The sequence below is a fragment of the Parasteatoda tepidariorum genome, chromosome 9, assembly GCF_043381705.1.
Source record: "Parasteatoda tepidariorum isolate YZ-2023 chromosome 9, CAS_Ptep_4.0, whole genome shotgun sequence".
Lineage (NCBI taxonomy): Eukaryota > Metazoa > Arthropoda > Arachnida > Araneae > Theridiidae > Parasteatoda > Parasteatoda tepidariorum.
The window spans coordinates 39,030,481-39,054,674 of NC_092212.1; the positions used below are offsets into that span (position 1 = coordinate 39,030,481).

Sequence of the window (24,194 nt, forward strand, 5' to 3'; positions counted from 1 at the left end):
TATTACTTAAATAATTGTTTACTTGGTTATTCGTAATTTCAATTATATATACTCACATTAATAACTCATAAATTATAATGCTAAGAGTTCCCCTAGCAAGCAATACTGTGTTCAAATTTATTTATACAAAGATGAAAAAAGTAATAAAAAATTATGACATATGAAATTAGTTCATATAAAATATAAGTTGCAACATTTTATTAAAATTAATAATAAAAAAATTAATATTTATACAAATTCAACAAATCAGCTAAATATTGTGGAATGCTTTTGATTGCATCTTCTAAAGAAAATATATTCAAAGCAGAATACAATTATTATAGTTTCTTACTCATTCACATTTAGTTGTGTTATTCACATTTTTATTGTGTAACCAAGAGAGATCTTGTAAGTTGAAAAAGTTTTGATCCATTGGAAAATTTTAAATTAAAACATTAAATTAAACATAAGGATGAAATTAACTGAAGCTGCAATCATACAGTGTTTATTTTCTTGCAAGAGATTATGATGATCTGATTGACAAAATTTGTTGTAACGAGAAAAATTTGCGCACCAGTTTTTCATCTTTGATTAGAATATGTTTATCTATTTTATTAGAAAGTCAGGCACTTAATCTCACTATGGTATCTCAGCACGGTGTTCTCCTTAATTGTAAATTTAAGAAACTTTCTTTAGTTTCATTAGGAGAATTTTAGAAGTAGGCTGAAATTAGGTCTTATGTAAAAATCTTAACATTTCAAGCTTTGGATTTTATTCTTAAACGAGCAAGGAAAGTAGCTGATTGATGACAATGAAATCTTCCGTAGAGGATTTTCTCTGCCTCCTGTAATATTTTTGCGCTCTGCAAGTATCTGTACCAACTTAAATATCAACAAAATATTTCGTATAGTTTGTGTAACATAAGAACGCCCGAGACATTCGTCTGGACCTGTGGCGGTTGCTATGGTAACGAGGTATGACTATTTCAAGTAGGGATGTGAGGTCACTGTTTTGGAGTGGTTTCGGGTCGGGTCGGCGAGAGAAAGGAAATCTCTTTCTTCAGTCTACTGTGTTCAGTCCTAGAGTAAATCTACCCTCCCTAAAATGCGCCGTTCTTGTTTCCATAGTACCAGACTGCCTCAGACTTTGTGTCTGAAGGAGTTCTTAGCTTAGACAAACTGTAAGAACCTAAAAGGTGCTTATGGTCTACTTATTTTTACTAATGTGGGAGGGGAGGACCAAAAATTAACTAAACATTCTCACGTAATATTTGAATGACACCTAAAAAATTTCTTCGAAAGCGGGGTTGTGAATTCGAATATGGATGTTCATAGATTTAGAGAAAAGTTTGAGTAATAAAATAAAATCCATCAATTCAAATTTTTGTTATTTTATTTCTGACAGAGATTTTATATGAGGATGCATTTTTCAAATTTGATATTTTTTTATTCTAAAAGTTATTTAAAATTAGTTAAAATTTTTATGGGAAAGTCATTTTTTGAAATAATTCGTAATTTAAAATACTCTTTTTCAAAAATGCATTATATATTATAAATAAGGTTTTCAGTCTTAAATATTTTTTTAAATAGTAACAATTGTAGTTTTCTTTTCTTTGTGAAATTTGGATTTTCAGATTTCAGAATTAAAATTAAAATCAAAATTCTTTTTAAATGTAATTGTGGATATTTTAATTTTTTACCAAAGTAAACAAAATAATAAATATAAAAAATTGTGCAGTGTGACAAAAAAAAAACGGACCACCCTGACAAACATTGAAAATAATGATTGGATCATCGCGTTCTAGGACTCAATTTTAGTGACTCAAAAGGGTGACCTCAAATATGCTAATTAATAAGTGCTGACGAAATTAGGCACAAAAACGTTCTATTTCTAAACAAACATACCTTTTTTTTTCAGACGTATTCAGATTTCTGACCCCCAAAATATAGGGGGTAGTCGTGATCAGGAAAATATGGTCCCCATAGTTTGGTTAGGAGAGAACTTCAAAGTTTGGACCCTAAATGTTAACTAAATTTCGTGCCATATCTCGAGTACATTCTAAGTTAACTGAAAATTTTTATGCACAATTATGAACTTCGTTTATTCAAAGATAAATTTCAAAAAATAACTTCTAGTAATTATTAGTTTTTTTTATTTAATTTAAGAATGAATGAAAAATTTAGAATTGTAAGGTTAACAATTTTTTAATCATTTTAAAGAATGTAATTGTATGTAGCAAAATGCAAATTCGAGCGAAATCGGTCGAATAGTACCTGAGAAATTTAATTTCAAAACTCATTTAATTCAATATTTAAACTCAATTTCTCAGGAACTATTCGCGACTGACTAGGCTCAAATTTTGTATTTTTCCATATTAAATTACATCCTTTAAAATGATGCCGAAAATTATGTACCTTACAATTACAATCTTTTTTGTCCATTCTTAAATAAAATAATAAAAAATAATAAGTAAATAACTAAAAATAATAACTTTAAAACGCTCTTCTGACTAAACTATTGGGATTATGGACTATGGAACTAGTATTGGAAAGCTGGAGAGGGTAAAGGCCCCTTAACATTAACCGCATTATATTAAGAACGTTTTAATCACGTCTGATATTCCCTTAAAAATTCAAACCAGTTAAAAGTAACTCAAGATAAGGGGTTGCAAGGTTTTTCCCTAGCCGAGCGGCTCGCTGTTTTGCCAAACACTCTGTAGGTAGAAGGTTCGATTCCCTTCCTTCAAAACTCGCATGAATATGCATATATATATGTCACGGCGAAAGACCGAAATCGGTGGTCGTTGACTTTCACCGGTGAATGTCGACAAACACCAAATACGTCAGTGAAGGATCGAATATTTCATTACATTCTTGTACATTCGGACCGTAACCGGTGTATGTTGACAATCACAGATATGCTTTGGTGAATGTCCGAAATATTTATTACATTCGATTTGATATGAATTTATTCGTGGATATAATTACATTTATTCGATATTTTAACCCTACACTGATGTTTTTTTAAGGTTAAGTGCCACTGCCCGGTATATATTTGCCCGATACTCCAAACACTGATGTTTCTTCTAATCTATCGTCAGTAAGTATTAAAATATGGAATAAATATAAATATATCAAATAAATATATTAATATTAACGAATAAATTAATATAAAATTAGATATAACAAATATTTCGGACATTCACCAAAGCGACTATGTGATTGTTGACATTCACTGGTGAGAATCGACATTCTCCAGATTTCGGTCATTCACCGTAACATATATATATCTTATTTTCTAATTTGTGCAATAAGAGTTCTCGAACTTAACAAGGGCTTATGAGACATACTTTGTAATGAATACACAAGCCTGCATATGAAAGTATTGCCTCTAGATTTTTCAGTTTTGGGATGTTTCCCAGACCGTCGCCAATAGCCCATTGTGCAGCTCTAGTGCGACGTAAATGAACTACAACAACAACAACAAGTAAGTGTTACCATAAATAAATAAGGAAAAAAATTTCTCAGTTCCTCCCTATTGACAGTTGAATTACGTCGGAAATAAAGAGTCTTTATAAAGTCTCAACTGGATGTGTGAATTTCTCAGTTGACATCAAGCACTAGTTCAACTTGCTATCTTTTTGTGGACCAAGACAAATTTAATCACATTTTTTATCACAATCACACACAAGAGTTGTTGTCATCTTATGTGCGTACGAATTTCAGCAATCTGCTTTATTTTTAATTTGAAACATTTGAGTCACTGATAAAATCTCTTCTTGTTCACGAAATCTTGTTTAAAAGATGAAAACTTCTATAATTTTAATAGTTTGTATGGTTGTCGAAAATACGTCAGACATTTTTTATTTACCTGAAAGGGTGAACGCTGAAAATTTTTCAGTCGTAGTGGGATAGGAACTTATGACCTGCTCCACCTCAACCCAGTAAAAGGTGTTCGGTGACTTTGGGCCGTGAATTTGTGACTTCTTTAAAATCAAAGTACGAAATCATAATCTCATTCGTACCGCAGTGAACTGATAGTAAGACACAGTTCCTAATTACTCACCGATGTCAAACATCACTGGTACATCAGTGAGCGAGTGAGTGAGGTAGGTTGGTACTTTATTTACGTCTCACTGGAACAGCAGAATGGGCTATTGGCGACAGTCTGGGAAACATCCTTGAGGATGATCCGAAGACATGCCATCGCAGTTTTGATTCTCTACTGAGGGGATATGGCTCCTCTGATTTGGAAGTCCGACGAAATATGTGCGAAGTTGAGCACTTTACGGTAGAACAGTTTAACGAGGACCGATACAGCGCTACCCTATGAAGGCCGATCAAAGTGCTCACTCACTCACTTACTGACCGCGGCCAGTAATGTTCGACTTCAGTGTTCGACTGGGAACCATGTCTTTACGATCAGTCAGTCTGCTGCTGGACTAGAGTATTTAAATTCAGATGGTGGGTTTTGGATTATCCTCAGGGATGTACCCCATAGCGTCATGAATATCCTATTGTGCAGATTTAGAGAAACGTAAATAAACAAATACTACCTCCTCCACCCCATTGATGGTTGGATAGTAGTAGTAGTACTTTATTCAAGTTGCATTAGAGCTGCACAATGGGCCATTGGAGACAGATTGAGAAACATCCAGAGGATGATTTAAAGACAAGCCATCCCAATTTTGATCCTCTGCCAAGAGAATTGTTGTTGTTGTTGTGGTTCATTTACGTCGCACTAGAGTTGCACAATGGCCTATTGGCGATGGTCTGGGAAACATCCCTGAGAATGATCCGAAGAGATGCAATCACAGTTTTGATCCTCTGCGAAGGGGATGGCATCCCCGCTTCGGTAGCCTCACAACCTGCACGCGAGGCCGAGCACTTTACGGTAGAACAGTTTAGCGAGGACCGATACCGCACTCCTTCGGTCCCAATGCAGACTGATCCAAGTGGTCACCCACCTGCAAACTGACCGCGGTCAGTGATGATTGACTTCGGTGATCATCTGGGAACCGTGTCTTAACGATCAGTCCACTGCGGGACCTGCCAAGGGAAAAGATCTTCCGCTATGGTAAGGATTTGTACGCGAACTCAAACACTTTACGGTAAAATATTTAAATGAAAAGCGATACCGCTAATCCTCGGTTCCTTGTCCGGCTGATCAAAGTGATCTCCTTTCCGCTCACTAACTTCTGCCAGTGATGCATGTCCCGCAGTGGACTGATCGTTAAGACACGGTTCCCAGCAGATCACCGAAGTCAAGCATCACTGGCTGCGGTCAGTGTGCGGGTGGGTGACCACTTGGATCATCCTGCGTAGGGACCAGGGTGTGCGGTATTGCTCCTCGTTAAACTGTTCTACCGTAAAGTGCTCGACTTCGGGTGCAGGTCGTCGGGCTACCGAAGCGGGGGTGCCATCACCTCTGCAGAGGATCAAAATTGTGATGGCATGTCTTCGGATCATCCTCAGGGATGTTTCACCGACCGTCGCCAATAGCCCATTGTGCAGCTCTAGTGCGACGTAAATGAACATTAACAACAACAACAAGCCAGTGATGCATGACTTCACTGATCAATCGGGCACTGTTATATACACTGACGGTCGTGGGAAAAAAGCCTTTTAAGAAATTTAAAAAAAAAATGAGTATGAAAGGCAATTAAAACGAAAGGCAATTCTAAAATGTGTACATTTCACGCATTAATCTTGAAAGCGCTTTATTCATAGAGGGATACGAACCCCTGACCTACTGCCCTCCTTCTTCGCAACCCAGGAAAAGTAATTAGTAGCTTTGGATTGCTAACTTTTTGGGGTCAAAATTCGGAATCGTAATCTGAATCGACTAGATTGCAAGTGAGAAATAAGTAACCAGAAATCTTCTTTTCAATATAATTAGTCGCAATTACTGGCTCTTCATACTTTATCATCTCTTTTTATCGCCATAATTCTCAGTGTACCTTGCATTCAAAACAATGACGAGCTGCTGTCAATTACCCAGGTGTTGTCGTCTTTTGCGTCGTATTGTGATGCATAATGTAAGTAAAAATTAAAAAATTTACAAAAATGTAGTTTTTCTTTTTTCTAGTTATCGTGTTTGAATAATATCTCAACACTATTATAACTGTTTTTTTTTAATCTGTTTGTAATTTAGTCAATTGGTGTTGCTGATGCATAAAATATTATGAATAAAATCAAATTTGTATACATGCTATTCCTTCCTGAATATAACCAATTTGATTTTTAAGTGCTATTCTGATAAACCTAGTTACAGTTACCTGGATATACAGTTACCTTTAAACATAGTCTTTACAGAGAAAGATAATTCAGATTTTCTATATAGATAACCTGATGTAAAAATCTGGTTTTAAATCACAAGTTCAAATTCTTTGAGGCATAATATTTTTTCGGCAATTCACGTCCGTGATTTATCCAAGCATTTAGTTACGCAGTTAATTTAAATTATTCATATAAAAGTAAGCAAAATTTTAATTGCTTTAAAGTCTAATTTTCAAAAGATGGAAACTTTAACTGAGTAACTCCAAACAACAACTTTGCTATTGGATTCTAACTTTATTTTTATGTGCGCAAAATACCGTTAATACCGGTTCTTAAATTGAGCCAGAATTTGAAGTTTCACAAAAAGCTACTTGAAATTTTTTTAAAAAGAAATAGTGGTGAAACAGTTTTAAAATAGGAGGAAATTTATTTTAAATGATCATGTGTATTTAAATAATTCATAAAATATCCTCATAAAATCTCACACTAACTACACTAGTCAGTTGCAAAACTACATTTTGCATCAAGTTAACACGGCAGTACAGCGGTAATTTATAATTCTACTTGAAATTAAAAGCAGAATAAAATTGTGCGTAAAATTTTGATTTCTTCTAAAAATATTAAATTGTAGCTAGTTATTTTTACTTTACAAGCCACTTAAAATGGTACGAGATATTTTCTTGACCCAGAGTTACATATAAATCCGATACTTATAAAAGCAAAGTAAAATTTAAGTTACATAGAATCAGGTGATATCAAAATATTAAATTTCATGTTTTCCTTCATTGCCATTTTTGATCAATTTTCGTTTAACAAGACTTGTTATTTTATTAAACTGAGTTATATGAAAATAGTGCGCTAACAGATAAAAAGTTTAATCGGTTTTAATCTTCAAGAAAATTGAAGGTATCGGCTTTCGGTTTTCGTTACTATTTGATTTGTGTTAAATTATTTTTTTTTAAAACCATCTTTTTCATTTTAGTACAAAATACTTTCCAACGCTGCATCGACAGTATTTTTCATTGAAAGTTTTTAATCAAAATAAAAATGGATATGAAATATGCATTTAGAAATTAAGAATTTGATTGGTACATAGTACGATCAAACGAAATTCAATAAGGTTTCCGAAGTTTCTAAAAATCGTGAATTATGTTTTTATTTCAGTTTCTTTTTATGATAGAATTATTTGAAAATTTGATTAATAAATAAAGAATAATGACGTTACGTAAAAACTACGAACTGGTTTAGTAAAAAAAGTCAAGAGTCAAACAATTCGAAACTGAAATTTGAAGGAATTCGGAGCGAACTTCAGAAGCTCGTAAAGGCGGAGCGATCCAATTAAAAGTTAAAATGTCTTTAAATTATTTTAATTAAAGAGAGTACAGGCTCTTTAATTATGATATAATAATCTATATTATGTTATAATTAAAGTTATAATAATTATAATATAATAATCCATATGTAATTATATCTATATTTTCATTCTTCAACAGCTATTTTTGGTTAAAAAAATAAATTGTGCTTGCATAAAAGCAATTAAATATTTCAGTGCATTATTACCTACTGAAAATTTGGAATGTCTTGCGTAGCTACGACACCAAGAAACAATTTGACAAAAAAAAGTTTGAGAAACATTTTGCTTCAAACTTTTTTTGAATGACTTCTAAATCAAAATTAATTCATATATGAGTGCAACTTAGTTTTCTCCTTTCACCAATAATTATTTTATTTCCCATAATTTAATAAACGATAAGTTTATAGAGAAATTTATTTTAATTTTACTTTACGCATAATTGCACTTCATTGCAGAATAATGTAATACATGTTTTATGAGTTTAAATTTGTTCGAAAATATTAGATCTTATGTTAAAGACTTAAACTAATTGAAAATATTTATAAAGAACTTCATAAATATTTTCACATTTGATTGATAAAAATAATTCGGAAACTTTATTTCGATTTGAATTTAAGCGTGTGACAAAGTCGTTCTTAAATTTCTTATTTGCTATAAGCATAAGGGTCACTTAAGGCGTATCCGTTGTTTGCTAAATTAATAAATATATTTTCACAAATTTAAGCAGTGCTCGTGGTAAATACCTTTAATAGACTTTTTTTTAAATTCCTAGTCTAATGTAAAGACCCGAGTTAACATTAAGCGTTATAATGTTATTAAATGAGAACGCTGACAAATTGAATCAGCATTTAAGCCGATCATTCTGATTAGATTAATCAAAAACCCAGTTTGTTTGCTGACTGAAGCTGGTAGGCTATTTTATAATCTGCGTTCATCACCGATTATAAACTTTTATAAGTCATCATTATTATTAAATTTAAAGTCTATTTACGCGTGATAGTTTGAAAACAAACTCCTCACTTACGTATTACATTTGGGAAAAAAACCTCACTTACATATTAGTTTGCTAAGTCCTCATGTGCCTTTGGAAAGTATTATTAAAATATGTATATACATACCTGCAAACTTTTACGCATTTGGCGTAAAATTTTATTTTTATATTTAAAGTGGTAGTAAAAATGTACTATTTTTTTCTTTTATAAACCCAATTTTTAAATGATTTTGATCACCACTATTCTTAAAAAAATTAAGAATATATATTAATATGCGTTACTATCATGGTTGTGAGCTTAAGCTTTTTCAAATACAAATTATTTTTTTTTGCTAAAAATTGAAATTTTAATTCCATTTAATACCACTGGGAAAAATCATAATGAAAGTGATTAAATGTTGGCAGGTATGTATATAAACTTCATCATTATCAAACATTGCATAAAATTTTCCTAAATGGAAAATATAGTATGTTTCAATGTATTATATAATACTAAGCGTTCAACATCATCTCTTCGAACTTGTCGACTTATGGAACTGTTTGTTTTTTCTTTAAATCACTTCGCTAGCTTAGATTTAAGCGAAAAATATAAAATACAGCGTTTGTAACAAAAATAAAAAATTGAAAAATTAAAAGAAAAATACAGTATAAAACACAATTTTTATTTGCATATTTTTTTAAAGTATTATTAGCTGAATTTTTGCATTTTCAGCTAGTATTGCATACATAGCTGAAAATGCTTGCTGACGAGAATTTACACGGCTCGAAATGCTTGCTGACGAGAATTTACACTGCTCGAAATGCTTGCTGACGAGAATTTACTATATGAGAATTTACTATATTTTCCATATGATTCCATCTACACAGTTTGCTTCTGCATAGTTTTCTGCATGAAGTATTCTGAATTCTCGATTTTATTTTACAAAGAAATTGTGAATTTTTTGTGTTTTATACTTTTTCGTGCATTATACTTTTGATACTTGATGTTTTTTAAAATTATGTCTGAATTGAAAACTGTAAATGCATGCATTACAAAAGTGTTTTATCCTTCAATTTCTAGATTAAAAAGGCTAGCTGGTATGCGATATCCTCTGACGTAATATCTTTTATAGTACTTCCTTTCTTCTTGATAACTAGCGCTGTCGTATACGAGTATACTTATCTCAGAGTAGTAGCTGGTATTTACTCCTTTGTTGCTCTACTTGCTGTAAGTATTATCTGAAATGAATAATAAATTTTGTCTCTTTTTCGCTGTTCTATATTTCTTTTAAAAGCAAGCTGTAAAATAATTAACTTTAATCTTGAATTATTTGAAGTTGTGCGAATCAAAGTGAAAAATTCGAAATTTTCAAAATTCCCAGAAGTGATAAGACTGACGGTAAAATCAACGATTTTAAGTTTGAATTAAACACTAAAAAGACGGAGGGGACAAATTTGATCCCTCTTGCTCTGTAATTTAAAAAATAACATACTAAAAGTGTTGCCTATTTCTAACTTTTCATAAATTCATCCAGTTTAAGCGTTCATTTAAGGGCGAGAGAGCCCCTTTAGGTATTTTGGTAGGCATCCAATAACCCCAGTTTGGTTTGGATATAAGGTACACTTTGATAAGTATAAGGATACCCCGGTTTTATTTAAGTTTTTAAGAATAGCTATAATTATTTATAGAGAAAAAGAAACTAAGATATCTAAGAAACTACCGTATAATTGTAAAGTCAGTTTAATCAAATATTTTTGTCAACCGAATATAACAAAATAACATAGAATTTCGCTGATATAATATGTTTTTATTAAATTAGTTACGAATTTTTAAAATTTATGGATGCCAAATTTATAAACATACAATCTGGGAAGAACCAAAGTGGCCCCTCTAGTTTTCCTAGGTATGAGTTGAGTCTATCTAACTAGTAGCATTAAAGTAAGATAAGTAACTCAGATAGGATCATCAAATCTACACCAGTAAAAAAATTTTAATTCGTAATTTTGAATGTAGATGGCAGTAAACTCTTAAAGAATGTAAATTATTAATGACATAGGCCTTCCATTTAAGCAATTGTACGGCGTATCAGCAAAGCGTTATTGTGCGTAGTGAAAAATTGTCTGTATGAATTTGAAATTTAAGTGTGTTTTTTAATTTCGAGCTATCTTGTTTTATCGCTAATTCCTATATATCGAATTAATGCGAAATTTTTATTTTTAGAGTAGCGAATAAGTAGTAGTATGTAGCGAATTTTGAACTTTTGCCCATTACTCTGGTTGTAGAAACCCTCCAGTATGGCAGCGGATTCAGCAGATTTTCAGACCAACTGCAAATTATTTTCAATCTCAGATTTTTTTTCTTTTTATATATGTAAAACGAAAGAAGAGCTCGCAGGAAACACGGAACAAATAAAAATTAAAGATAGTTCAAAAGAGATTTTTTATAACTTAATGAGAAATAAGGTTTCCTTTTTTTTAAAAATTATGTAAAGACAATGCTAATTGTTTTGGTTACGATTTTACTTGCTTGCAAAGCACCTGTGTTGGTATGGTAATAAATTTCAAGTAACTTAAAAGAAAAAAAAATGAGCGTTCGATAACGCATGCTGTCTAAAAGCCTTATTTCTTAAGACATGCGCGATCTCTGGACGTCAGCGGGAAGTTGACGTACCGCTGACGCCAACAAAATACTGTTTTGTTAGCTCGGCTGAGCAGTCGGTCCAACTCAGATATTATCTCGCATTGCGTATGCGTTAATAACGTAAACAAATATTTATTTTGAATTTGTATTGATTTTGTTATTGTCGACCAGTGTTTTAGAGAACAAATAATGACTTTGTCCAAGAAAAAACATATTATAGCTTAGCTAAATGAAAAAGAAGAGGAAGAAGCTATGTTAAAATCAAAATATTGGCTGATTTCACTGCTCTGTTGGATATTGTCAACCATTGCTTCTGTCGTTAACGTTACGTTGTAATCCAACTGCAGTTGATTCGGACGTCAGTCGTCGTTCAAGCTGAGCGTTCGATGACGTATGCTGTCTAACTCACAAATTAACCATTCAGAAGTTAGAGCTCGCTCCAAGCTGACATTTTGTAACGCCGATCTGCCCTAAGAAACCAGACTTTAAGACTGGTTTTTATTAGACGCAAGAGCTTTAAAAGTACAACCTTTAAATAAATTTACATTCAATATTTTTTTTCAGGCCACCCACATGTTTTTCATACCAGTTAAAAGAGCATTAGCCGAGGCAAAAGAAAGGCAATCTGCAGATAGATCGAGAATTGATATAGAAGCTTCTGAAACTGTACCAATGGACCAGGTTATTGAACCCGTCCAAAGATCTACTTTATTTTGGACTGAGGCGCTTAGGAATTATCCATATCCACATTGGCTTCCATCATCTCCTGCTGCCACTCCTAGTTCAGAATCCGATACATTGAAGAAGATTCGTCTGCATAATGAAAGATTAGGTGCCAAGCCAGGGTCACATTCTGATGTTGCGGAGACTTCTTTCATTAGGAATGTGGAAAGTAGTGAAGTTGAAGGCAATTTGCAAGTGACGCACAGAAGTCTCCATCCAACAAGAACACCCGAGGAAGAATCAAATCCTTCATCACAAATTGTCACTGAAGCTGAAGTTTATAGACCAAACACTGGCGGAATGGAGAAAGTTCACGAGATATAGCGTCGATTTGGCTTTAGTCTTGTTTTATTTTTACTTTTTTTGGAAATTTCAAATGCAATCTTTAATTTTATTTAGATAATCTGAGAAATAACTTAATCCTTCATCGCTTATTGTCACTGAAGTTAAGTTTACGGAACAAACTCTGGAGAAAGTAATTGAAAAAAATTGACGAGATATACCAATGATTCAAAGGTTTTAATCGTATGTTTATTGGCAACTTATACTCTTTCATAAAATATTAAAGGATTCTTTTTTTTATTTATGCCTTTATGTTCATGCACCTTTTCAAAAAATAGGTAATGTGCGTCTTTAGTTTAGCAGTTAGAGTATTTATGAAAATTTTTAATCGTTTAATCATTTTAAAGAGTTTTTGAATTTACTTTCAGAAGATACTTTCATTCAGATTTCATTGATACGTATTTTTAGTAATTGGTGCCTTCAAGAAGGCTTTTAGATTAAAAAAAATCACATTTGGAATTTGAAAGTTTTAATTTTTATTTTTATGGTGTATGTATAATATTTGACTTTTAGCTTTTTGTTTTAAAACTAAAGGGAAATACTTCAAGGAGATCTGTAACAATTTTAACTTTCAAGAGATGCTAAAATAAAAATTTTAATTGCTGTACTCTGTTTTGTTTTACTTTTTACTATCCACGATGTATATCAATATTTTAATTCTGCCTCTTTTTATTTTATTTAAAACTTTAAGGCGGGATTTTAACAATTCAAATTTCATTTGTACGTAATTAAGTAGCAATTTGTATTTTATATACAAAATATATTTAAACTTATACCTTTTATTTTTGTTAGTTCCTTAAAAAATAAAATCTGAATATACAGATATTTGACAATTGTAAATCAGTTGACTTTTAATAATGCTTAAATCGAAACTAATTATGCGTTACATTTTAAAGGCTTAAAACAAGATCGAATTCTATTTTGTTAGGAATTCATACTTTCCAGAAGTAATCCAAGGAAGTAAATATTTCAACTCTTAAACTTTATTTTATCAGTTTACTCTCAAATAAATTTCTCTAATTTTTAATTGAGAGTTGATTTTAAATTACTTTTAATGTAAATTTTTTTTTTCCACAGATGGCTTTACGAAAACTTATATAAAAGCTACATAAAAATTACTTTTAGAGGAAATTATTTTTTTCAATTACCTTCTGTATTTTTGTCACTTGTATTTACAACCAAATAAGTAACTCATCGTGACTTGTGTAAATTTAGTTTTCTAATGAGGATTTTAATTCATTTATCTGTTACAATGAATTATTTATCTTTATTTGTTAACAGAAAGAGCATGTAAATTTATAATAAAAATATTTTGAGTGAAAAGCTTGTATTTTAATTAAGATTGGCAAAACAAAGTTTAAATCTGAAAACAAATTTTAAGTGTCGAAAAATTTATCTTAATTTTGTAAAGCCTTATCAATGATGGAAAGTTCTTAATCTGAATTTATCGAATTTGACATTTTTTTCAGCTTAAGTTGGTGGCTCAAAATCCATGCAATGAAACTGAGTTGCATGTTTTCGAAACTCCATCGCCAAGGAAGGAAATTTCGTATTATCTGGAGAAATGTTTTCGAAATTATTTCATTTGATAATTCTTGATAGCAAGATTGTATATTATATCATTTAGAATTATATATTTGCCTAAAGTGTAAGGCACGTGGGAAGATGCTATACCACGGAAGAACCTTTTTATGGCAAATTCTCTTTTATCTTAATTGGCATTGTTAAAGTTGAAAGTATGAGAAAAGGGAATTAAGAAAATTATCAAAATGCATGAATAATTTTACAATCTTTGCATACTTTTATGAGCCGTAAAAATCCAGCGTAGTAGTTTGATCATTGACTCTTTTTTACTTTAATAATTTTTCCTTGCACTGACATTAGCCGCAATTTCTTAAATCAACTAAGAGAGCACTGACTAAAGGCAGGCTAAACTTGACCTATAAGTCTTGAATAACTGCTGCACAGCAGTTATTAAAATAGCTAATTCACTCAAGGCAATTATTAAAATATCATATTCACAAAAAGCGTTATCTCGTGCAACAACAAACCGTTAAGAAAACTGCCTTGACGCTAAAGCTGTAAAATAATTATCAAAAAAATATGTTTATAGTCTCATTTTAAGGGTATTTAAAGCCGAATTTTAAGATTTTTGGAGTGTTTTATTAGAATCAATGCCTATGAAACTTTTCAAAGTTGGTATTAGCTCGGAAATATTTCTACAGAGTAAAGAATCTATCGATTTTTAGTACAACTTCTGTGTTCACGCTGTTTACAATTAAGACACTAGGTTCTGGGGTCACTTAAGACAGTGTTCTCAAACCTCATGTTTGTGGACCGGTGCAAGTCTGTGGATCAAACGGTACGACTTTCCATGGACAAGAGGTTAACCAGCTACTGAGAAATGCTCCTAAAGCCCTACCAATACCAAGCATGTAATTTTATTTTGAAGACCTGTTTAAATACAATGAAATTAAAATTATTAAATCGAATCAATTTAAAATATGAACACTTAACATCTCTCCCCTCTTCAGCGGAACGAGGTAAAATTATCAAACGCAGACTGGCCCACGGCGATAAAAAGAGTAGGTAGGTAAGGTACTTTATTTACGTCGCACTAGAGCTGTACAATGGGCTATTGGCGACGGTCTGAGGAACATCCCTGTGGATGATCCGAAGACATGACTTCACAATTTTCATCCTCTGCAGAGGGGATGGCTCCCCTGCTTTGGTAGACCGATGATCTGTGTGCGAATTCGAGGACTTTACGGCAGAACAGTTTAGCGAGGACTGATACCATGCATCCTCTGTCCCTACGCAGGCTCATCAAAGTGGTCACCCATCTGCTTACTGACCGCAACCAGTGATGCTCGACTTCAATGTTCGAAAAGGTTAGGAAACACTGACTTCTTGGTCATAAGTCTTTAATAAATTTCAGTGACTTTTTTTTTCTGGGAATCTTCCTTTACATCAAAATTTATCCACCACGACTAAAGACTAATGTACTTTTTTTTAAAAAATTTTTGAAAAATAATCTGATTGGTATTTACACTAACCGATCGTAACTTTTAAAGATATTAAATGCAAGATCTGACATTAAATGACATAAAATGACTAAAGAGTTAAACAATCTATTAATTGATTAAATCTTCTATATCATTGCGTAAATTTTTTTCTTTTCTTTTTTTTAAATTTTATTTATTTATTTTTTTTAAATGAGGAAAATTTTAGTTATTACGAATGAAACCATGCCATCATGACTCACTTTTCAAAGGCATTCTAATAGAATAATAGTCTATCATTAATAGTTAAATACAACAATATAAACAAGTTTAGTAACTCTGTATAAGAGTTACTTAAACGCAATAGTAAGATTTGTCAAGGGATAAAATTCTGAAACGTCAAAAATATAAATACTTAAAAAAAAAATGCTTGAATGTTTTATTTATTTATTTATTTATTCAGTTTTTGGAAAACTAAGCAATTGTTATGGAAACTAAATAGGCTCTTTTTAAATAATTATAGAACAAATAGAATAATTTTCAACAGAATGTAATTCTTTGAACCCTTTGACGCTGAGGACACAGCGGCGTTCCTTTAATATTTTTTGCTGAAGCTCTATTTACAAGAAAATATGTTTTTTCGTATTTTTTAACTGTAAAAAAAAAATTGCTCTGACTTTTTGAGAGTCTATTTCTCGCAGGTACGAACCAATGTTGTCATTACAATTTGTGCTATATGCAGGTCACTTCCTTAAAATTCGTTTTTCAGTTTCGATATTATACACCGTGCTTGCCAACTATGAAAGATATATTGCTTTTTAATAAACTTTCAAATTTTTGTAGGATACCTTATATTTTTTCCGTTATGTATATTTAAAATTTTGCAGTGACAAGAGCTACTTTCGACCGGTCTCTTCAAATTGCAGAGCCGTTTTCTGGTTCGATTTTTGAAGAAAAAAAGTGCATTTTTAAGTTTTGATATTTACACCCTGTCTCTTCCAAATATCATTAAAGCTTTATTTATTTTTTTTTTTAAAGTTTTCAGTTCTATAGAATACATTGAATTTTTTTCATATTATATATTTAAAATTTTGCAGTGACAGCTGCTTCAGACTGGTCGCTTCAAATTCCAAAGACATTTTCTGGTTCGATTTTTGAAGAAAAAAATTGCATTTTTTAGGTTTGATATTTTACACCCTGTCTCTTGCAAATATCATTAAAGCTTTACTTTTTTTTTCAAATTTTTTTTTAAAGTTTTTAATTCTATAGAATACATTGAATTTTTTTCATATTATATATTTAAAACTGTGAAGTGACAAGAACCGCTTTAGACTGGTCTTTTCAAATTCTACAGCTATTTTCTGGTTCCAGTTCAGTTCTGCACATAAGCCTTTTGAAAAAGAAAAGTGCATCGAAAAATAAATAGAATAATAAAGTGAATGGTCCCTATCACAGCCCTCAGTCGGCCCCTTAGCATTTGTGTCGTCAACATTTATTTTTTTTATTATTATTCTTATCATGATAATTTACTTTTTCTGTATTTTCCTTTATATTTTAATTACAACGCTATTGAACTAAGAACTTCATATTTTTTCAAGACAAATCAAAGCTAATGTATTAAAAACTAATTCGTTATTTAAGTTATTTATTGTAACATTTTCTAACATTTTATCAGTAGAAGCAACCACCATAGAATGGAGGTAGTAGGCCCCACAATCTTAACCCCTCGCTGACCCCATCTGAAGCCCCGCCCCTTCCTCTTCCAAACCTGCCAGCTGGTAGTACCACAACAGTCAAAACACATTTTTTTCAAGTAGCGTCCTTTTTTTCAATAACTACTTAAAGCAATTCAATTAATTGATTGCATTTTTTTGTGTGTGTGATTTACTCAAAGATGAAAAAGTGCAACTGCAAACTTCCCGTAGCTACCCAAAGGAAAGAAGAAAATGAAACGGTAAGATATTTCATATTTCTTAAATGATTTATGTCATTCTACGAATCCGTGATTTTAGATCTAATTGCAAGTAAATTTCTCAGTTTTAATAGTTATTCGAATCAAAAATAACTGTTATCTTTTTTTTTACCAGTGTGTACTTTTGTTTCATATTGTCTTACTATTATGGAAATTTAGTTAGAGTAAACAATGGCAAGCTAACACCAGACGATAAAAATTGAACTTCTGGTGTATTCTTCCGCTGATGTGTTTTCAAGGAAAACTGCAAATAAGCCTATTATTCTAGAAAATTTTATTCCTTCGGCATATAGTTCTTACTAAACATATTTTTCAGAATTTGTTTATTATTTTGTATTAATTTAAAACAAACTAAGTTAAAGTGTTCCATACACAGCTCACTCTTAAACTATTTTTTTTCCCTTCAATTTTGCAGTTATTTAGATCAGAAGAACAGTTATTCATCATTGAAATTTCTTTAATCTAAACACTGAAATTTCGATTGATAAATTTTTGAATATGATTGAATAATAAAGAAAAAAACTATCGGATTTCTTTTAGTTAACTATTAGAGTGTTTTTTATAATATGATATTACCAAAATATATTTTTGCTTGCAATTAGAACTTTAAAATAAATGGTGTCTCATTTGTGTCTTAGGGTGTTATTATTGAAATCAAGAATTTTTTTTTTTTTTTTATCCAGAAGTAATTTATAAGATTCATTAAAATTTTAAAAATATAATCGAGTTGGTTCATCATATATTATTAACAAATTTAGAATCAATTTATTTCCCACGAGAATTAATTATTTGAATAAAAAAAAAATTTTTTACTAGTTAGGGCTTATGCTTCTTACTGTCTGTTATTTTTATTTTAATAGACAGTGTGTAAAAAATCAAAACTTGCTATAACCAAGCGATATACAGTAATTTCATTAGCACTTGCCCCTGTGATTTTAGAACTGATACAAATGAAATTGTGACGTTTAGTAGTAGTTTATTAAATCCATTCATGATTTTGCTTATCTTTTTTTTATTTATTATAAATTATGCTTTTGTCTCTTATTATGAATTATACTGGAAATTGCATTAAAATAAACTATAGCAACCTTTCAATATATTAGAATATATAGAATATTAGTATATATTGGAATATTCAAGATATTAGAACAATATATAAGAATAATCAATAGCAAGTTCATAAATGATTGTGCTTACCATTTTTATTAAACTATGCTCATGTTTCTTATTATCAGTAATAATGAAAATCGAATTACAATAAACAATAGCAAGTTTTTATAAAACTCGATAATATATTTTGAGCTTACGGTGTGTTCCTCGATGTTGCGTTGTCAGGGTAAATTATAAGTAAACTTATAAGTCCTCAATTTGACTAATGAGAAAGTAAGAAAGAAAAAAATAGTCTAGAGGGGAATAAACACACAAAATAAAAGTAATTAACTCCTGAAAATTGGAATTTTTTGTTTAAATTTTCTGTGCGACTGGTTATAGTGACTGGAAAAAATAGTGACTTGAAAACTATGTTAATATTTACCACTAACGCTACCTGAATTTTTAGTTCTGAACATTTCCTACAAGAGAAAGATCTTCGCTGTTCTGTTAATTTTATGAATTTTTAAATTTCTTTTTTTATATAATCATTAGGATGCATGATTGCGTAAATTTATATAAAATAGTATAAATTACAGCTACAAAACAATGCAAAATTTTAAAGAAAACTTTTCTGGTTTGTTTTAATTTGTTTATTAGAATATAATATGTCTTTAAATGTTTTTCCCATTACATTACAGTCCTTGAGAGACGTAAAAAAAGAATCTAAAAAAAAAAAAAATTTAAATTTTTATTCAGATTTTATCGAGATAGATTTCTAAATTTTTTTTTATAATTTATTGCACTGGCAATTCTTACACAAATTTTTAAAATTGAAATGTTTTTGTTAATTTTTTTATTGTCTACGTTTCGTGTAAAATTGAATGAAAAATAAAGTAAGTTTTTTTTCTATTTTATATAAATTTTATTCTATTTTATATCTATTAATTATTGCAGCCACAATTTTATCTATTACCCAAAGGAGGTTTTTCCGGTAAAAGTATAAAACTATGTGCGTCAGACAATGTATGATTCAGAAAATGTGTCTAACTATTTGTGTGAGCTAATATGTAATTTAAGAAAAGTGAAAAACTATTTGCTTTAAAAATTGTGTAATTTAAGGTAACTGTGTATTGACCTAATTCTGTGGCTATGCTGTAATACTTGTTGAAAATAATAAATAATAAAATGTTCTTTGTAATTCGAACATGAATTCTTAGAAACTATGGTTAATGTAAAAGTTTCAAACTGAACTTTGCAAACCCTACTGTGTATAGTAATATTTTGCTATTTAAATAAGTATAACCGCTAAATATATATATTTTTACCTTATTCTGGGGCTTATCCTGTTCATTTGTTAGAGACTCGGACTCCGGTTCGGAGGGGTCAGGGTTTGATCCTCGAGCAAATGGCCCATCGAATATATGCTCGTAAAATCTGTGGAATTGAAAGTTTTGTGTTCGGTCGTTGAGCCGTACCATGGGTATAGGGATCTGGTGAAAATTTCATTCCAGACTAATTTCTCCTCGAGATTTATATCTCAAACTAAGCGACCTATATTTATTTCTAAATTGAGTAATTAAACTGGTCTCTAAAATTGTCGTAGCATGTCTTCGAAACATCATCAGGGATTTTTCCCACTCCGTCGCCAATAGCCCATTGTCCAGCTCTAGTGCAACGTAAATAAATAATTAACCTACCTACATTATTCTGTAGTTGGGCCATTCTCCTGTTATGCACGGGACATTTGCAGGCCTTTGAAGTTTATAAAAATAGTAAAATAATGGGGTAATTAATTTTTTTTTACAATTCAATTCAAAACAAGTCTGTTTCTTAAAGACTGCATAGAAAACAAATAAAAAATTAAAGTTTAAATACTTGAAAAGGGATTTAATATAGTCGTTATGCACGGGACTCAGAAAAAAGATTAATTTCTACCCTGACTTCTATTTTTCATAAACTCTGTGAATTTAAAACTTGTATATTGTCATTATATTTTTTTCTTAGCTGATAAATATTACTTCTATTAAATTATGCTGGATGTTTTCCAAATACATTATTTGATAAAATTCTAAATTTATTTTATTTGTGTTATGCACGGGACATACCTAATGTTATGCACGGGACATGTCTGCAATTTATTACACACGGAAGCATACACTTGATTTAATTATGTATATTTTGAAGTGGCAACACTAATTCATACTTTGAATTTAGTTTGGTGATCTGAATTAGAAGCTTTATAAATCATTATAAAGGATAATTACAACTGTATCGCCAAAGAAAGAAAACAGAGTTTAGGAATAATACACCATCAAGAAGCCAAATTGAAAATGCCTACAAGATTTATCAAGCTGTCGGAAAAGCAATGAGAAAATCATTAAAATCTTTACCTAAATCTCCAACCAAAAAAAAAAAAAAAAAAAAAAACAGTAGTTTCTGTAATTGCAACAAATTTTGGCTTAAACATGCAAGCTAGTCAGAAAAATACTATTAGTGATGAAGAGTCACCTAATTTAGTACGATAAATTTTTTTCCGTCCAGATATTTTTTTTTACAGTACCAGGAATGAAAGATGAAGTTACAGTTTGGAAGAATGGTGAGAAAATTAAATTAAGAAAATATTATTTGGTGACATATCTGAATGAAGCATCAGAGTTGGCAAGGTTTAAAAAAGAAAGGATTAATCAACGGTTTAAACTGTCCTGTCCAAAACTCTATGGATCAAATTATATTAAAATTTTAAAAAAATAATGTGAAAAATAAAAGGTTAATTTTTGAACAAGGAACAAAATGAAGACAAGTTTTTGTTTTGTTAAAAAATTTATTATTACTTTAAATATTGCATTATTTATCCTTATGCAAAAACATAATTTATCAGTACTAAAAGCATATTTAAAGGATAAGGTACTCACTTTTGTTATTCAATGAATTGTGCAGCTTCAAAAGTTATTGATCTTTTCCTATTATATTATTTTCCTTTAATAAGTTAAAGTAAATTGTATAAAAAATATAAAATATTTATTAATGTATGTAATTATTATGTGTTTAATAGTTTCACATATAGAATTTTTATCTTTTACCAATGTTTAAGGTTTTGGACACTTTAAAACAGTTTAGGACAGTTTTAGGCAGTTAAGACAGTTCCAATTGTGCAGTCTGCGGAAGATTTTGTAAATGTTGTAAAAAAAGCTATGCCACCTATTACAGTGATGCTATTTTTAGATAAAGATATAAACAGAGATAATAATATGTGGGCCAACGCAAGAGTAATACCAGGAATTTCTAAAATGCATGGAATTACATATTCGCCTTCTGGTTTAAAATTTTATAAAAATGCTGTAGCACCAATAAAAAGAAATCTTAATACCAGGGCAATTAACACCACAAAAAGTGTTGGAGGAAATTGGGTTGTTGTGAAATATGATAATAGTTTATATGCTGGAGAAGTTACGCAAGTGCTGGGAAATGATATTGAAGTTTCTGCCATGGTAAAGCCTGGAAAATATTGGAAATGGCCTAAACGAGAAGATAAAGTGTTTTACAACATGAGGAAGTTGTTAAAGTTACTCAGCCACCTACAGTTATAAATGCTCTTGGAGTTTTTGATTTTCCCGATTTTTAGAGAAATCTAAGTTATGCACGGGACATGAAAACAAGTGCTAATTTTTTATCTAATATTAAACTTAGAGGAACTTCCTTTGTAATATAAGTCAGTACTAAGAGAAAGAAAGTAAAATTGAAGCAGTTTCTGTTTTGCCCTAAAAATAAATGAGAAAAATAAAAATTATCATGTTTTTGTGTTATGCACGGGACAACCAATTTTTGCTCAAATAAATTTTTATTTTTTACATAATTTTAATATGATTTTTAAATTTTTAATTTATTTTTAAATAAGAGCATTATATAGATATATGGAAAAAAAAGAAGAAAATTGAAATGCTATAATATTTTTTCAGCTAAGGAAATAAATGTAAATATGTTGATTATAACAAGAAAACTTAAAAAGTACAATGCTAAATTTTAAGAATTGATTCCATAATAAAAATTTAAATATAACTATTATTGTATCTCATTTTTTAAGATTTAACCTATGTACTTTATTATTGAATAAATTAAAAATATGTACAGGTAAGATAAAAATTGAGGTTTAGAGTGTTTACAGTGGAGAATGGCCCAGTTATGTTGTTGGTCTTGTTAAAAATAATAAATAACCTAATATTCTTCGTAATTCGAACATAAATGCTTAGAAGATACGTTTAATTATAAATTGCTCTAAAATTTTTTCATAATTACATAGTTAACATTTTACTAGTAAATGGACATTTTTAGTGAATATTGAGGGTAGTAACTATTTTGAGTGACTATTTTGGCGTAAAGTCTGCTATAAAAATTTATTATAAAAATAGTTAATGAGCATTAGAAATATAATGATTAAAATAAAATTGATTTCTTAATTTATAATGACCCCTTTTTTACGGTAGAGTAAAATTTAAGTTGTCACATTTGATAGTTTATGAATGTGTCCCCTTCAGAAAATCTATGCCATCGAAATATTCAGCCGAACCAAAAAATTTTCGGATTCTGAAAAATTTGATTCTTACAAAACAGAAATTTGCTTAAAAAATATCTAAAATCTCTTTTAAAAATTCTCTACAAACCACAAAAATTTCAGATATTATAAAAAAGTTTTTAAAAATCAGCAAAAGTTTAATAAAAACCACCAATCCATAAATCCTTAACTTAAATCCTGTTTCAGTTACTCAAACCCTATTCGACACAAAAAAATTCCAATTTTTAAAATAGTATTTACATAGAAGAACACAAAAATTTTTAAATGAAGATTACAAAAATCCTGTCAAACGCAAATAGAAATTTCAATTTCTAAAATAAAATATCTAAAACGAACCCAAATTATGCTAAGTTTTTAGATAAAGGTTACAAAACCCTGTCAAACGCATATAAATTTTTTTTTTTAAGAAGTACACAAAATAACAAATTTTTAGATCACAGATACAAAAAAGAAGTGCAGTTAAGGAAATAAAAAGTTTCTATTCATTGCTAAATCAATCTCTGTGACTAATTTAATTACAGTTGCAATAACTTCAGATGCAACCTTTCCTTAACCTTCCTAATTGCAGTACTTTTTTCTCCTAATTACATCTTTTCAGTCTGTCAATACGAATTGTAGTTGTACTTTTAACTATCATAAACGTAGTTTAAATAATGTGATGAATTGTTAAATCAGCATTAACGCAATAATGAAACATGAAACATAGAAGAATAACAGAATGTGTTATATTGTCTATTAGTACTTTTTCGAAGTATGTAAATCAAAAGAATAAAATCTTGCCTTTGAGTTCGATTTAACAATCCACTTTTTCAGATAAGTGGAGGAGGGAGTGACTCAGATATATGGATTTATTAATGTAGCCAAACTAGCACCTTATGCAGTCGCCTCCTAATGAGGCGACTTAGGTTCGAATCCAAGAGGTGGCTGGTCATTACGAATTCTGCACCCACCTTAGTGCTTACTTAAAATATCCTCAGGGTTAGACAGATCAATGATTAGAATGCCTTTATAGTCGGGCAAATACTGAGAGGTTTCGTGATTTTCCTCTCCGTGTAACGTAAATGCCGGTCAGAACCTTCAGAAAGTCCTCCACGAAGGCTAGTTTCTCAAATTGTTCTAATAATAGAGTTCTTTTGTCATCTGGATTTGGTTTCAAAATACAAGGCTTCGGAGCTAAACATGATAACCTTAAATCATAAAATGAATCTGCCATTCAACTGCAGTTATAAAAAGAATATATCTATCTATATATATATATATATATTTAGTTA

At 30.4% G+C, this 24,194-nt stretch overlaps 2 protein-coding genes across 3 annotated transcripts in view; both read left to right on the forward strand.

Annotated features, from left to right (window-relative positions):
* The first annotated feature begins 5,710 nt into the window (after positions 1 to 5,710).
* Positions 5,711 to 12,894, forward strand: LOC122272275 (uncharacterized). The gene is made up of 3 exons (XM_043055735.2): positions 5,711 to 6,016; positions 9,663 to 9,809; positions 11,787 to 12,894. The coding sequence occupies exons 1-3, from the start codon at positions 5,954 to 5,956 to the stop codon at positions 12,267 to 12,269; spliced, it is 693 nt and encodes a 230-aa protein (XP_042911669.1). The 5' UTR covers positions 5,711 to 5,953; the 3' UTR covers positions 12,270 to 12,894.
* Positions 12,895 to 16,750: 3,856 nt separating this feature from the next.
* The window catches only part of LOC107449037 (uncharacterized), a 27,003-nt gene continuing 19,559 nt past the window's right edge, over positions 16,751 to 24,194 (forward strand). The window contains exon 1 of one of the 2 annotated variants that reach the window (XM_043055736.2): positions 16,751 to 17,243. In XM_043055736.2, coding sequence (XP_042911670.1) covers positions 17,184 to 17,243 — 60 coding nt within the window. In that variant the 5' untranslated portion in view covers positions 16,751 to 17,183. The remainder of the gene's footprint in view (positions 17,244 to 24,194) is intronic. The other variant, XM_043055737.2, reaches the window with a different exon arrangement.